This window comes from Sphaerodactylus townsendi, linkage group LG13, assembly GCF_021028975.2.
Source record: "Sphaerodactylus townsendi isolate TG3544 linkage group LG13, MPM_Stown_v2.3, whole genome shotgun sequence".
Taxonomy (NCBI): Eukaryota; Metazoa; Chordata; class Lepidosauria; order Squamata; family Sphaerodactylidae; genus Sphaerodactylus; species Sphaerodactylus townsendi.
In genome coordinates, this window is record NC_059437.1 from 54,938,117 (window position 1) to 54,953,427 (window position 15,311).

At 51.9% G+C, this 15,311-nt stretch overlaps 1 protein-coding gene across 2 annotated transcripts; it reads right to left on the reverse strand.

Moving 5' to 3' along the window:
- Positions 1–321: 321 nt before the first annotated feature.
- On the reverse strand, positions 322–14,947 carry HVCN1 (hydrogen voltage gated channel 1). Of its 2 annotated transcripts, none has more exons than XM_048514118.1 (6): positions 14,838–14,947; positions 4,895–5,136; positions 3,410–3,514; positions 2,446–2,677; positions 1,674–1,786; positions 322–647 (listed from the first exon to the last, which is right to left on the reverse strand). In XM_048514118.1, exons 2-6 carry the CDS (start codon positions 5,096–5,098, stop codon positions 528–530), a joined length of 774 nt encoding a protein of 257 aa, XP_048370075.1. In that variant the 5' UTR covers positions 5,099–5,136; positions 14,838–14,947; the 3' UTR covers positions 322–527. The 2 variants fall into 2 exon arrangements, with proteins under 2 accessions (XP_048370075.1, XP_048370074.1); XM_048514117.1 differs by lacking the exon at positions 14,838–14,947 and adding an exon at positions 14,411–14,581.
- Between the last annotated feature and the right edge of the window lie 364 nt (positions 14,948–15,311).

Consider the following 15,311-nt stretch of genomic DNA (forward strand, 5'->3'; position numbering starts at 1 on the left):
TGGTACAAGTTTTCTTCATTTTCACTTTTGTGTGTACCTTCCCCTCTTGCTTAGCATGGAGGAAGCTACCTGGATAAGCCTTAGGAATGGGAATCCTCGCTGCCTTGCCCCACCCCCCCCACCCTATGGAAGTCAGGTGGAGAATGGCAGCTAGTCATGGGCAGCAAGAGGGATTCCAGGTGCTCCAAGGAACACCTGTCCAGAAACCAAAGGCTGGGAAAGGTCCCTGACAGCTTTCCAAAGAAGAGTCGGCACCAATCCTACTAAGGACCTCTCTTCTGGGTGCTGCAAGTAGCTCCTTCTGAATCAGGCTCATTCTTCTACATGGATCTGACTTTATTAAACAATTGTTTGCCATTTTTTTACAACTGTACAGCTATACAATTAAAGATTGGAATAACAGTTGCGTAGGCGTGTCCTGTTTTATAGCTGCCTGCTGGCACGACCTGCTTGACAAAACTGAAGCCTGTCTCCAGAAGGTCAACTCCGCCTGCAGACGACACAGAGAAGGTACAAGAAGGCTGCCTTCATGACAGTATGGGAGAAGGTGAGCTCCTCTGGGCTGGAGGGGACGGCCGGGCAGGATTTGGCTGTGCAAGGAGGCCGTGCTGCCTCAGGGTATGGGTGAGCCTCTCAATTTCCAGCTGCTGTTGGAGAAGGAAAGACAGGCAGCAGTCAGTTTCCCCCACTCTCTTGTTCCCAGCCAGGAGGTGCCTCCGCTACTTCCCAGACATTACATTTTATCATCTAGCCAGAGGTCATTACAGAGTTGAAACAGTTTTTTCAAATGACAGCGATGACACAGAACAGGAAAAACAGGCCTGTGTTAATAAATCAAGAGGGATTCACAGCACAGGATTAAAAAAAAAATGCATTTCTGTGTCAATGTGCTACAACAATGAACAAAGCAACTCTATAAATCATGCTGCCTGACTGCCGTTTTCCCTCTGCAGCACAAGCTAGAGCAGGGGTCTTCAAACTATGGCCCTCCAGATGTTCATAGACTACAGTTCTCACGAGCCCTACCACTTGGCCATGCTGGCAGGGGCTGATGGGAATTGTAGTCCATGGACTGCCTCTCCTCCCTGGAGAACCCAGCTGGTGAACCCTAAGCTAGAAAGGGATGTGGCTTGAGACAGGCGAAGCGAGCTTGAGGCTATTTAGAAGTATCAGGCATGCCCAATATGGTGAACCCCACCATTTTAAAAGACGGTATTGCACCTGTAATGTGGAGGAGGCCTGGCTAATCTGGGGCTGTTTTTATTATTATTATTATTATTATTATTATTATTATTATTATTATTATTATTATTATTATTATTATTATTATTATTATTTAGATTTATAGGCCGCCTCACTCCCAAAGGGCTCAAGTTTACAGTTCTCATCCACCACATCCTTTTTTCTCATTCTGCTTACTCCTTTTATACAATTTCTATTTATGGACAATTCTTCCGTTCCTTTACCTCATTGGACTTTCTGCCAGGGAAGGGGGAGATCCTCATTTTCCTCTTGTGAGCCTCCAAGAGGCTTGGAGCAGAACCCGCCCCCCCCCCCCCACTAGTCCTACCCCCTGAAATCCAGTGAACAAAGATAGTGGTTCCTGTTACAAGTCCCAGAGGGTTCCACTGCATCTAGTCACCACTGGCTGTCCTACCAAGGGGCCACCTTACCTTCTCAGCACAGCTGCTCTCCAGCTGTTCTACCTTTGTGGTGAGCTGCAGGTTTGCTGTCTTCAGCTTGGATATCTGCTGCTCAGAGCGTGTCTTCACTGACAAGATAATTCCTGGGGAAGGATTTAGAGGGCAGAGAGTTAAGGAGGCCTTTGAGCTGGAGCCTAGGGATACTTTCTTTCAGAAGTGGTTACAGCCTCGATCACCATGTGGCCTTGTTTATAGATAGGGGAACTGGCTGGAACCCAAGCCCAATTCCATTTACGGGTCCTCAGCAGTGGAGCCCCTGATCTGCATGAGGTCCAAGCTCTGCCAAAGGTCTCTGGGAAGAGATACCAGGAAAGACTTGGATGGTTACTGCGTCTGAGTAGACAGTCGTGATTCAGAGGGTTCAGTGGTTCTGTGTAAGGAACTTAGTCCACTCTTTTTAGTTCTTGGAGTGGTCCTGTAGACCAATCTCAGTAGAGCAAAGAAAAGAATCGGATGGACTCGGGGAGTGACTGGAAGGAGCTACAAGCCATTTGTGGGTGTGGCAGAGGAAAGAACTGGAGCAGCTGGGGAAGATCTCTGGTGGAGACCCCAAGGCTAAGAGAGGACTTGACTCAAATAGCCCTTTTGGGTGCAGACTGCAAGCTAACAAATGTGGGCACATCACTCTTTGGTGTGGATGTGCCTCTCCTTGGAGCTGCTGCAAATGGGTCTGGTCACGCTTGGGCTGAGCAATCTGGCGCATAGATCCATCTGCTGAAAGTCGTCCTTCCTGAAGACTCACCGTTGATGATTCTGGCCACTCGCCACAACCTGAGCAGGATCAGGAGCCCAAACGCTTCAAAATCGTGCTTCAGAAACAGGACAACAATGTCGAGAACAAACGAGATGACGACCACGATGGCGTCCAGGACCTCAAACTTGTGATGGAAGAATTCCAGGCGGTAGGTGAAGAGTTTGAAGCTCACCTCCACCAGGAAGAGGGTGAGGATGGAAAGGCTCAGGTAGTGGAACACCTGCAGGAGGAGCAAAGGCAACAGTGCAGAGAGGCATCGCGGGCTGGGCCCTGGTCCTCTCTGGATTTTGGTTGGCACAGAAAGAACTTGGGCCCAACCCGTGGATTGTCACAGTGTGCTGAGAAAGGTTTGCCCCCAGGCAATACAAGGTACGCATCTACAGCCAAGACATATTATGCAAATCACGCAAATGTTTGCTGCTCTGCATAATTTAAGAACATAAGACCAAGCCAGCTGGATCAGACCAGAGTCCATCTAGTCCAGCTCTCTGCTACTCGCAGTGGCCCACCAGGTGCCTTTGGGAGCTCACAGGCAGGAGGTGAAAGCAATGGCCTTCTGCGGCTGCTGCTGCTCCCGAGCACCTTGTTCTGGTCGGGCTAATCAGTGGCAGCGCCATGACGCCAAAGTCCCATATTCGGCAACCACTTCGATTTTTGAGATTTCATAAGCAGTGTTGGCGAACCTTTGGCACTCCAGATGTTATGGACTACAATTCCCATCAGCTCCTTCCAGCATGGCCAATTGGCCATGCTGGAAGGGGCTGATGGCCAGTCCACGCTACATCTGGAATACCAAAAAGGATCACTCCTACCTGAAACAATAGACCTTGGTCATGTCTCCAAAGTCATGAAGGAATGGAAGTTAGTTTCCCCTCTGTAAAATGACAGTGGATTCTGTGCCTACCACACACACCCCGCCCTGACCACACACAAGCATTGAGGTTCCTTTTACCTCAGGTACAATCTCGTGTTCATCTGGGTGGATGATTTTCAGGTCCAAAAGCAACTCTGCCAGGACCAACACAGCATCCAGGATAACTAAACAGACAACCAAGATCTAGGCCAGAAAGGAGAGGAAAAAGCCAAGCATTAACTTTGACCGAGAATGTTTTTTTAAATCCTGACACTGATTAGCAGACGTGGAATTCAGGTTCAATATGTCAGCCATGGAAGGGATGGAGGGGTCATTACTGGTCGTGGGAGGACTGTGGGCCTTTTACTCGTTCAGTTCCAGGAAAGTTCTGCCTGCCACGGGAAACCAGGGGTGGCATCAAGTAAACGAATGAAGCCGCTCTCTATTGAAGCAGATCCTCCGTCCCTCCAAGTCAGTAACGCCCACTCAAAGTGGCAACTGCTGCCTCGGATCTCTTTCACACCACTTACTGTCAGGCCCTTTAACTGGAGATGCTAGGGCAGGGGTCTGCCACCTGTGGTTCTCCAGATGTTCATGAACTACAATTCCCATCAGCCCCTACCAGCATGGCCAATTGGCCATGCTGGCGGGGCTGGTGGGATTTGTAGTCCATGAACATCTGGAGAGCCACAGGTTGCAGACCCCTGTGCTAGGGACTGAGTCTGGAATCTCTTCATGTTAAGCAGGTTCTTTTCCACTGACCCACAGCCCAAGGTCCTTGGAGGTTGCTCTAAGGCAGGGGTGTCAAACTCATGGCCCTCCAGATGTTCATGAACTACAATTCCCATCAGTCCCTCTCAACATGAGCATTGGCTATACTGGCAAGGACCGATGGGAATTGTAGTTCATGAACATCTGGAGGGCCACGAGTTTGACACCTGTGCTCTAAGGCATAGGTGTCAAACTCGCGGCCCTCCAGATGTTATGGACTGCAGTTCCCCTGCCAGCATCATACTGGCAGGGGCTGATGGGAATTGTAGTCCATAACATCTGGAGTGCCAAAGGTTCGCCACCACTACTCTAAGGTCCTCAGGCCAATGGGAATATCTTGGTCTGAGGCTGATGCCTAGTTGCACATGCACGCAGAAGAGACAGCAGGAGCACCAGGCTGGTCAAATGGATGGGCCCCCAACTCCAGATTATTATTTTTTTTGCACAAGATTTGTGGTGCAAACAGAAAACAAACACAACAGGAAGAAAGAGTCTGTATCCCTCTCTTTGCCTTCTCTGCTAGCTTGCTGTTTCTGGGGAAATTTTAATGTCGGGGATGCTCCAAAATGCAGCCCAGGTGGTTTGGAGACTAAAGCTAGCTGCTTCCATATCAGATGAAGCTGTTCAGTTTTTTGTTTTTTTGAGAAAGGGTCACAAAAGGAAATCTCTCAACATAGGAAAATACATCCCAGTCTGGTGAAGGCACCAAACTGCCCAGTCAGCCCAGACGACAGTCCACCTGGCATCCCCACCTCTTCTCTTTTGTGCAGAACACACTTCTGATGACCGATTCCCAGCAGCCCTCCCTCATACCTGAAATTTGTGCGACTGGAATAGCTTCCTCATGACCTCCCGAAACGTGGGGGGCCTGGGAGCTGGCTCCATCTTGATGGTCGACACAGCCGGCTGAGCTCCGCTTTCCACCTCCATCTCTTCTTCCTCCCACTTCTTGTAGTCATTGTTCCACTGCGCAGGATCGTCACCCACCACCGTGAAATGCTTCAGATACGCAGACATGGTCCTTGCTTAGACGAGCATCACTCGGGAGAAACAAGCTGCAGAAGGAACCCCCAGAGTGGCACAAGCTAAGAACAACACCACTGAACGCCTGACAGTTGCCAGGGAACAACGCGACAAAAGAAGCTTGTGTTCTTAGACCATGCAGATGGTGGAACAAAAATCATTTTTTTGCCCTGGATATGCCTCTACCTGCAAGGGACAACGATATCTGCTTCCCAACCCAATAAGCCTTTAGTTAGAACAAGGTTCCTTCATGTGGTGCCTGCAGGTACCGGCCCATCCGCTAGTCATGAGCCTCAGGAAAGCAAAAAAGAAGAGGAGTTTTGATTTATATCCCCCCCACCTTTCTCTCCTGTAAGGCGACTCATAGGAGCTTACAAACTCCTTTCCCTTCCTCTCCCCACAACAGACACCCTGTGAGGTAGGTGGGGCTGAGAGAGCTCCAGAGAACTGTGACTAGCCCAAAGTCACCCAGCTGGCGTGTGTTGGGAGTGCAGATCAGCCTCCACAGCTCAAGTGGCCGAGCGGGGAATCAAACCCTGTTCTCCAGATTAGAGTGCACCTGCTCTTAACCACTACACCAGAACAAGTGACAGGCAACTTTCATGCAAATAAGCAGGCAACTAACCAGAGGTCTCCACAGTATTGCCCTGTTACAGTATATGCCATTGCATAGAAACTGGGGAGAGGGATGCAACAGCCCCACAGCACAACTGGAACAGCAGTAATATCAACCTTGCTGATTATTGTATGTTTGTACAGAATGCCAGTCCCCTTGAGTGGGTGTTCTGAGGCACAGTGCAGTTGCAGGTTCTTGTGCATCGGCCTTTGCGTGTTAAATGAGGAGTGTGCATGCTTGACACAGGACTCCCATCAGAGTGGTTTTAGAGGAGCAGTTAAAAACTCAGAGATGCAAGAAGAAATTCTGGAGGACCTCTTAGCACCCGCCTACCTGCTGAGTCATCCTTGTATGCGGACAGCTGCTCATATGTTGCTGGCTTGGAGAACAGTTAGACACACCACAGCTTCCTTTTTGCTAAATGTTGGTGGGTGTTTTCATGGCCTTCTTTGTGAGCTGACCAGAGGCACTAGGCACATAGTCACTGAAGGAAAACTGGATGCTGGACTGAATTGTTTACCCCAAGAGGTCTCTGTTTGTGGTATGCTATTTTCCTACCTTGCAGGGTTCTGCATTTTAAAATTTAGATTATGCATGTCAAATAAGCAAAACAAAAAAAAAGCCCCAACCAGCAAATTTGCTCTGGTGCAGAGAGAGTTAAATTTATGCCTAGATCAAAGCTATTTCGGTGACCTCAAAATAGTTGGTCAAGGTGATAGACAGATGCCCATGAGTAGTAGCCACAGTCTACCAACAAGGGCAGCATTATTCTTGAGGCATACACACACAAAACTCATCCACAAAGCCTCTTCCTGCTTACCTTTCACTGCCCCCTTCTCTCTTTTTCTCTGCTTGCATGCAGGGCCTTTGCTATAGAATCACAGAACTGGAGGAGACCCCAAGGGCCATACAGTCCAACCCCCTACAAAGCAGGAACACACAATCAAAGCACTCCTGACAGATGGCACTCCAGCCTCTGTTTAAAAACCTCCAAAGAAGGAGACTCTACCGTACTCCAAGGTAGTGCATTCCACTGTCGAACAGCCCTTACTGTCAGGAAGTTCTTCTCGATGTTTAGGTGGAATCTCTTTTCCTTCACCTTGAGCCCATCACTCCTGGTCCTGGTCTCTGGAGCAGCAGAAAACAAGCTTGCTCCCTCTTCGACATGACATTTCTTCAAATACCTAAACATAGCTATCATGTCCCCCTTTAACCTTTTTTTTACCAAACTAAACATCCCCAGCTCCCTAAATCTCTCTTTGTAGGGCATGGATTCCAGATATTTTACCATTTTGGTTGCCCTCCTCTGGACCTGATCCAGCTTGTCAATATCCTTGAATTGTGGTGCCCAGAACTGCCTTCAGCAACAGCAAAGAAATAACCCTAGAGACAAAACCCCACCAGCGGCAACACTGCCTTTTCGCGGCTTGCTTTGCAGGAAAGGAAGAGGAGAAAGCAGAATTCTCCGAGATTTCCTGTCTTATGCAAAGCACAGAGACTTGCTGTTACGCTGCAGGAAGATGACGCGTACCCACTCCCTCCTTGCCCTTTGCCGTGACGGGGTCCTGGGTGACGGGGCAGGAAAACACCTTCGTTTTTTGATTACAGTAAACACACCATCCCAGAAAGCCAGGGCACGTTTGTTATGGGTACAGGTTAGCATCGCAGCGGGACACATTTCCTCTCAGTTTAGCCTTACCTTACCACAGGCAGTGACGGATGCTGAGTTACAGCAGCAGGGGACGGGGCAGGACCTGTCTGGATGGCATCTGAGGGGGAGCTCCACCCTCCGGGCACTTTTATGAATAAAGGCTGTTGCTCAATCCAGTGCAGACTGCAACGGATCAGGTTCAGTTGGCTCTCTGTTGACACTGCTGAGAGGGGAACTGTTTGCTACACACACACGTCGTCACGCATGTTGTTATATACAGTTATTGAGGCCTATAAATCACTTCCAAACTGGCAAGAAGTTATGTGTAATGTTAGATGCAACAATTGTGTGCCAATCATCAAGACCTAAGCCGGGGGGGGGGGGGGGCAGGTACTTGTAGTTCTGGAGGAGCCACCCCCGCTGGGCTTCAAGACCAGTAGCAGTCTTTATTTACTTCATTGTGTGCGTGTGTGCGTGTGTGTGTGTGATGAGATCTTCAGGTACCTCAATGGTTTGGGCCAGTCTAGCAGACAAGGATTGGCCCGGACTCTGTCAAAAGCATCTTCCCATTTCTGTTTGTTTGCCAGACTTCCAAACAGACCAGCTGAATGCCTTGCTAAAGAATCTGAGGTCTGGACACACGGACCATGTCAAAGAGTCAGCCTGGTTAACCATTCTCTACACGTTGCCTTGATCTTGAAGGACAAGTTACCACACTACAAAGGTGACCTCTTCTGGTGACTGTCCTCAACTCTGACTCGGAAGATTTCCTCCTCCAGAGGAAATATGACACAGCAGAAAGGGACCCACCAGAGCTCTGAGGAACATCACATTTCTAATCCCACCCACAGATGGCTGTGCTTCCCTGACAGAGCTGCTCTGTCTCTGTTCCCGAAGAAGAAGAAGAAGAGTTTGGATTTATATCCCCCCTTTCTCTCCTACAGGAGACTCAAAGGGGCTTACAACTCCTTGCCCTTCCCCCCTCACAACAAACACCCTGTGAGGTAGGTGGGGCTGAGAGAGCTCCAAGAAGCTGTGACTAGCCCAAGGTCACCCAGCTGGCATGTGTGGGAGTGCACAGGCTAATCTGAATCCCCCAAATAAGCCTCCACAGCTCAAGTGGCAGAGCTGGGAATCAAACCCGGTTCCTCCAGATTAGATACACGAGCTCTTAACCTCCTACGCCACTGAGGAGGAACTCACTGGAAAACCCAAAAACTGTGCTCCAAATAGTCCAATAAGATCACGCCGCTGACCATGTACCCATATGTCCCCTCCCCCAAAGAGCGCTGTGCTCCATTGGAACCAAGTAACTGGTGACCCCCTGACCCGGAATGTACCCGGCTGTCCTTTTTCGGCGCTGAACCTGGCCCGGTAGAGCTCTCTGTTGAGTGAGACCTGGGCCATGCAAGGTTTGGTTCAGTTCCGCAGGGTCCAGAAGACGCAGATGTTCCGCCAGACCCACGATTGCGGGCAGCGATAGTTGTACATCCGTTGCCTCCCCCACTGGACCTTTCTAGGACTTTTATTTCATGCTGCTTAGCTCTGTCCTTTGTTGCCGTGGATATTGCTGCTTGCTCATTATAAGAGGAATTTGTTTGAGGACGTATTTTAGATAAGTTGGTTTGTCTAGGTTTTATAGAGTGGCATGAGTTTTATGTACATTTTACGATATTTATTCAGTTAACGATGATGAGCATTGTTAGCCACTGACTTTGCTGGGACAGGGCAGCAGCGGGCAAATTGAATAAACAAATAAAAAGAGATATCAAAGGCTGCTAACAGATCTAACACAGCACAGTCTCTCCTATCCATTCACAATGCAGATCAACCACCAGAACAGTTCCCCCCCTGTCTAAAGCCCCGTCCGAAAGCGAGTTTGAAAAGAGTCAAGGGGAATATCATTCAGATCTGCCTGAATAAATATGCTACAACACCCTTGTTTTACCCTAAAAATGGGAGACCACGCAAAATGGTCAATCATTTGCCATGGCTCAGTGGTGGCACTGAAGGAGTGACTGAAGGAGAGAAGAAGAGTTTGGGTTTATATCCCCCCCCCTTTCTCTCCTGCAGGAGACTCAAAGGGGCTGACAATCTCCTTGCCCTTCCCCCCTCACAACAAACACCCTGTGAGGTAGGTGGGGCTGAGAGAGCTCCGAGAAGCTGTGACTAGCCCAAGGTCACCCAGCTGGCGTGTGTGGGAGTGCACAGGCTAATCTGAATTCCCCAGAGAAGCCTCCACGGCTCAGGCGGCAGAGCTGGGAATCAAACCCGGTTACTCCAGATTAGATACACGAGCTCTTCACCTCCTACGCCACTGCTGCTCAGAGCATCTGCTTGGCATGAAGACAAGGGCAGTCTTAGCCAAGGGGTAACCGGGGCAGCTATCCTGGGTCCTGAATTGAGGACCCACACTGCAGGGCTCCAACTGCCATTACGCCAGTGTGCCTAGCCTCTCTGGAGTTTGGTGGCAGTTTCAGGACATCAGCTTGGGCAATCGGCTGTGGGGCGTTGCCCCTTCCTGCAGCAATTGCCACTGGCACATGCCCTGAAGGCACCCCATCCTCAGTGATCAGGGACGGACTGGGAGGCAAAGGTGGCCCCAGGAAAGGCCCTGCACCCTGTCCAACTAAAGCCCTGTCCCCACCCCTGACAAAAGCCCTCCTAGCCAAAGGGCCTCTCAGTCTCTCCTGGCAAGACTTCACCTGCCAAGAAGAGTCAGTATCTGCCATGCATCACAATGCCACGGCCTCTCTTCACATCCTCCAGGAAGGCAGAACCAGTCCAAGCACCAGGGAGGAGGAAGCTCTTTTGACAGCCTCCAGCCATCCATCCGCAATTAAACTGGCCTCCAAGCCTGGATTAGATTTTATCAGCAAAGGCCCTGGCCAAAAAACGTTGAACTGAGCAACTGAAACATCCTCCTCTGCCGGATCTGATTGAGGAGTCAATAGACCCTGAACCCTCCCCAAGCAGAGGCGATTCAGCTCTCTATTTCCCCATCACGGCCACCTCCGAGGCTCGCTAGCCTGGTCTTGTCGGATCTCAGAGGCTACGCAGAGCGGGCCCTGATTAGTACTTGGATGGGAAACCACCACGGAAGTCCAGGATTGCTACGCAGAGGCCAGATGATGGCAAACCACCCCTGAGAATCTCTTGCCCTGAAAACCCCTCCAGTGTCTCCCTGTGAGTCAGCTATGACCTAATGGTACTTTCCACCACCACCACCACCATTTAAAATGCAGGTCTGCAGAGTGAGGACGGGGGAGGCAGGATGGGTGACTTGCCCTGTCTTATGATCAGGTGGTAGCTTTACACAACAGGGCGGGGGTGACCGGGTGGTTTAGGGAGGCCTTGTGTGGGAGAGACAGCTGCAGTTAGAGAAGTGTGGAGACTGGAGACGTGAGTGAGGAGGAGCTTGCAGGCTATGAGAGAAATCTATGTGGAAGTTATGAGCCAAAGTGGCAAATTAGGAAATTAAGCTTCGTATCCATTATTAGCCTGAGTGAAAGCGAGAAAATAAGCCTCTGTGGTTTGCCACTGTCTGCCCCGTCTCTTTAAGGAACTTTGCAAAAACAAGAAGAGCGGTACACCTGTCGGAAAATATTACGGTTATTAACCATACAAAAACCATTACATAGTTATACTTATAAACTCTCATTTATGTTTGAGTACAGCTGTTTGACTTAAAGTAAAGGACCCCCTTTTATTAAGGTGTTGTGGGTTTTCCAGGTTGTATGGTGGTGTTCCAGTAGCATTCTCTCATGACGTTTCGCCTGCATCTGAGCCAGATCCTCTTTGATCTGAGATTGCAAATGCCTTAACAGACCAGGTGCTCAGGAGCAACAGCCACAGAAGGCCCTTGCTTTCACATCCTGCAAGTGAGCTCCCAAAGGCACCTGGTGGGCCACTGCGAGTAGCAGAGAGCTGGACTAGATGGACTCTGGTCTGATCCAGCTGGCTTGTTCTTATGTTCTTAATGCTACTGGAACACTGCCATACAACCCGGAAAACCCACAACACCCTAGTGATTCTGGCCATGAAAGCCTTTGACAATAGATCCCCTTTCATCTCTGAACCCTGTTCAAAGGGTTCCCAGGGTAACAAGCTTTGCGCCTCAAGAGACAAAACAAAGTGGGTGCAGAGGGGCACCCCAATAAGAAAGGCAATTAAAACCATGACACCGACTACCTTCTGTTTCACCTAATTCACCATGACTTGGCAAATCTGTCCCCCCCCCCCCCACATCAGGCAACACAATCTTCGCTCAACACTTACACAATGAGCATGACTTCCCGTTTGGGAGGACGGAAAAGGACCTCAGATTCCACTCAGCCCAACTTCCTTGTGCTCAAAGAGTCCTTCGGCAGTAACCACTCAAGTCCTGCAAAATGTCCTGCCTTCTACATCTGTGTTTTAAGCCAAGGAATAGCTGAACTCTGGGGAAGAGTTCTGGAACATGAGCACATGATGCTGCTTTATACTGAATGGGACCCTCAAAGACAGCATCATCTTCCAGGACTCTCTGGCAGGAGCTCTCTGGGATCCCAGGTCTTTCACATCACCTGCTGCTACCTGATCTTACCTGGAGATGCCAGAAACTGAACCTGGAAATGTACTGTTGAAGGCTTTCACGGCTGGAATCACTAGGGCGTTGTGGGTTTTCTGGGTTGTAGTTCCAGTAGCATTTTCCCCTGATGTTTCAACTGCATCCTCTGAAGATGCCAGCCACAGATGCAGGCGAAATATTAGGAGAGAATGCTACTGGAACATGGCCATTATAAATCCTGGTAGAAAATCCATTAACACCCTATCATTCTGGAAGATTATACATCTTCTGATCATGGCGGAGATAGGGGTCACTCAGTAGGTTGTGGATTTTTTTTCATTGTGCAGGGGATTGGACTAGAAATCAGGGGTAGGGAACCTTTAACACTCAAAGAGCCATTTGGACCTGTTTTCCATGGGAAAAGAAAACACTTGGAGCCACAAATAATTTTTGACATTTAAAATAAAGATAACACTGTATTGGGTTTTTTTACCTTTTACTCCGCTCATTCTGAGAAGCGCATGGATGCGGCAAGGATGGGACCAGCGGCTCGGCCTTGCTGGCCGCCGGGAAAGCACCCGCCCCGCTCCAACGGGGCAGGCGAGAGGGGAAGCCCGTGGTGCGGCCCAGCCGGCTGCGGGCAGTTGGTGCGCCCACCCTGCTGCCTGCAGGGCGGGCAAGGATGGGGCCAGCGGCTCGGCTCGTGGAGCCGCAGTGCAAGGGCAGAAGAGCCGCATGTGGCTCTCGAGCCTCAGGTTCCCTACCTCTGGACTAGATGATGCTGGAGGTACCTTTCAATTCTCTGTTTCTATGAGTCTCTCTTCCAAGGAGCCACCCCCTGACCCGTTTTCAGGAAGCCCGGCTGCTTCCCAAGGTACCATTCAACTACAGATTTCTCAAAGGCCTCCAAGGGAGGGGTTTTTCATAGTCTCAAAGTGTTTGGAAGAGACCCGTAGATCTGACCCCATGGATTTCACACAAATGCAATGGAGCCTAGGTGGGATCACACAGCAGGAAAGGGAAGGCTCTCTGCACACGCTTAGAGTCAAGCTTCTTTATTGCTTCCTCCGTTTTTAAAAGGGCAAAGCACAGACACTAAGGATAGCGCATCCTTTCTGAGCATGCCCAAATCACATTTGCATCTCTGCTGAATAACCCCCGATCCACTATAACCACACAGTTGGCATGAAGAGATGCGGCCTGCCGACACACAGTGCTCAGAAGTCTTCTGAAGTACATGGAATTCTTCTTCATTCAACAGCGCCTGAAAACCGACACTTGCTGTGCGGTGCCATTACAGCACTGCAGAGAGAGGGAGAGTGCTTGGTCTGAAAGGCCGGCCCTGGGTTCAAATCTCTGCTCAGGAACAACACGCACTGGGTGGCTTTTCCCAAAGATGCTCCCCCTTGCCCTAAGCAACCCCAGAAAGTTGCTGTGGGGATGAAGCGAGGGGATTCTCTACACACCTCCTGGAAAGATGGGAAGACGCAGGTGCAAGGCCTTTGAACAAAAACCACCCCTCCTTACTACCGACCTGACCTGACACACCTGCCCCAAAGTTCCTTCTCTCTCCAACTTGCAGTTGAATGTGTGAACCGGCTTCAGAATTGGGGACAATGCAAGAGGGGGAAGTGCTGCGCAGAGTGGTCATTCATACCGGCAAGCCAGTGGCTTCTCAGGAGAGCCCGTGTGCGAATGCTGCCCAGATAGCCACTGCTGTTATTGCGGAATCCAAAGTACCCCTCGGAGCCCTCAAGCTGCCCTTCTGGCAACCCATCCCACCTAGTCTCCATGGTAGGACTGGGTGTGTGTGTGTGTGTGGGGGGGGGGCTTGGAAAGCAGACACCTCCAGTTCTGGTCTGCTGTGTCTGGCCTCCGATCTCTTCATCAAACCCACCACCAGTTTTCTGGAGGGTCACCAAAGGTCTGACCAAAAAAAGAGGATAAACTGCAAGGCTGGTTTTGCAAACCTGCCTTAAGTGGTGGGGGAGGGAAGACCCTTCGGAAAAGTGCTGCGGAAGCCCCCCTAAGACCACCCCCTGGCCCCCTCACTTAGGGGCCCAGGTGAGGCACTCCTTGGCCTGCTCCAAAAGAGAGGCGTTTGGCATCACCCTGCGGCCGGCCCGGGGATGGGTGGAGTTTCCCATAAAACTCTTTTGACTTGTTGTAACCTTGGGGCTCTGCACGTCGATGCCGAGCCGCGGGTCTGGCTCCTCGAGCCCCTGCAAGAGCCCCATCCCCTGCAGGCAGGAAGAAGACCCCCTTTCCGTGGATACATCCCCCTCCCCTCCCCTTGGCCCCATTCCGCGAAGAAAGCAAAGGCCTCCGCCATCTGCCGGGGGGAACCACCCCAGCAACACCCCCCCCCATGCCTGCCGACAGAGACCACAGTGGGGGACGAGGCAGCTCCCCCTTTCCCCCCGCTTAGGGACCTATAGCCCCCCCCCCTCCCTGCCACACACATCCCTATCGCCCCCCCGTCGGAGGTACCGTGCCCGGGTCCCGGCAGCAGGTCCGCGCGGTCCGGCGTCAGGATCTGGCGTCTCCCAGCCCGGCCACGGGACCCCCCGCCCCCGCCACTCCCCGCCTCCTCCCTTGGAAGGGGCCGAGCCGACAGAGAGCCAGAGCCGCCCGGGGGCGGGGAAGCCAGGCCACCACCACCACCACCCCCCCGCCCAGGCACTCAGGAGGAGGAGGAGGAGTGGGGCGCCCCCTCCTCCTCCTCTGCAAAGGTCCCTTTCTCCGCCGAGTGGGTGGGAGCAGGTCGTGCAAAGCCAACTCCCTTCCCTTCCCCGCCCCCTCCGGGCGGAAGCGAGAGGCAAGAAGCGCCCGGGGGCTGCGTTTCGCCCCCCTTCTTCTCGGCAACGCGGGCGGCGGTAGGGGATGCGCCCCCCCCCCCCCGGGCACCCCTTCCGACCTTTGCAACGGAGCGCTCGTCCGGTCTCCTCTCGTGCCCCGGCCCTGCAGGGCAGCCCGGCGGGGCCCACCCACGCCCATGCCAGGCTGCAAGACTCCGAGCGGGGCCGACCCACCGGGGCAGTGTGTGTGTGTGTATGTGGAGTGTCCTCCTCTCGCAGGCCGCCGGGGACCGCTTCCGACCCCCTCCCCGGATAATCAGACCGGGGCGGGGGCTGCTGGCGGCGTCTCCCCAGGCTTTTGAACTCCAACCCTTCCGGGCAGCTTCTTCCCAGCCGGGGGGGGGGGGGGGGCTCGTGGCGGAGGCAGGACAGCAGAGAAGCGCTTGCAGGGGCCACCCCGGATCCCTCTCCCCTGCTGCTGGAGGGCGGCCTGGGGGCTCAGAAGGACTCGTCGGCTGGGGCCTCCATCCAGCCCCCCAGGAGCCTCAATTTAAAACACAGAGAAAGCCACCCCCTGGCTAGCAACATTTCGT

What these genes read in the sequence shown, in the direction of transcription:
- HVCN1 (XM_048514118.1), bottom strand. Translation starts at nt 5,098, where the DNA reads ATGTCTGCGTATCTGAAGCATTTCACGGTGGTGGGTGACGATCCTGCG. An exon ending in AACACGAGATTGTACCTGAG is followed by an intron (nt 2,678 to 3,409) that starts GTAAAAGGAACC and finishes CTCCTCCTGCAG; the next exon opens with GTGTTCCACTACCTGAGCCT. An exon ending in AGAGCAGCTGTGCTGAGAAG is followed by an intron (nt 648 to 1,673) that starts GTAAGGTGGCCC and finishes CTTCTCCAACAG; the next exon opens with CAGCTGGAAATTGAGAGGCT.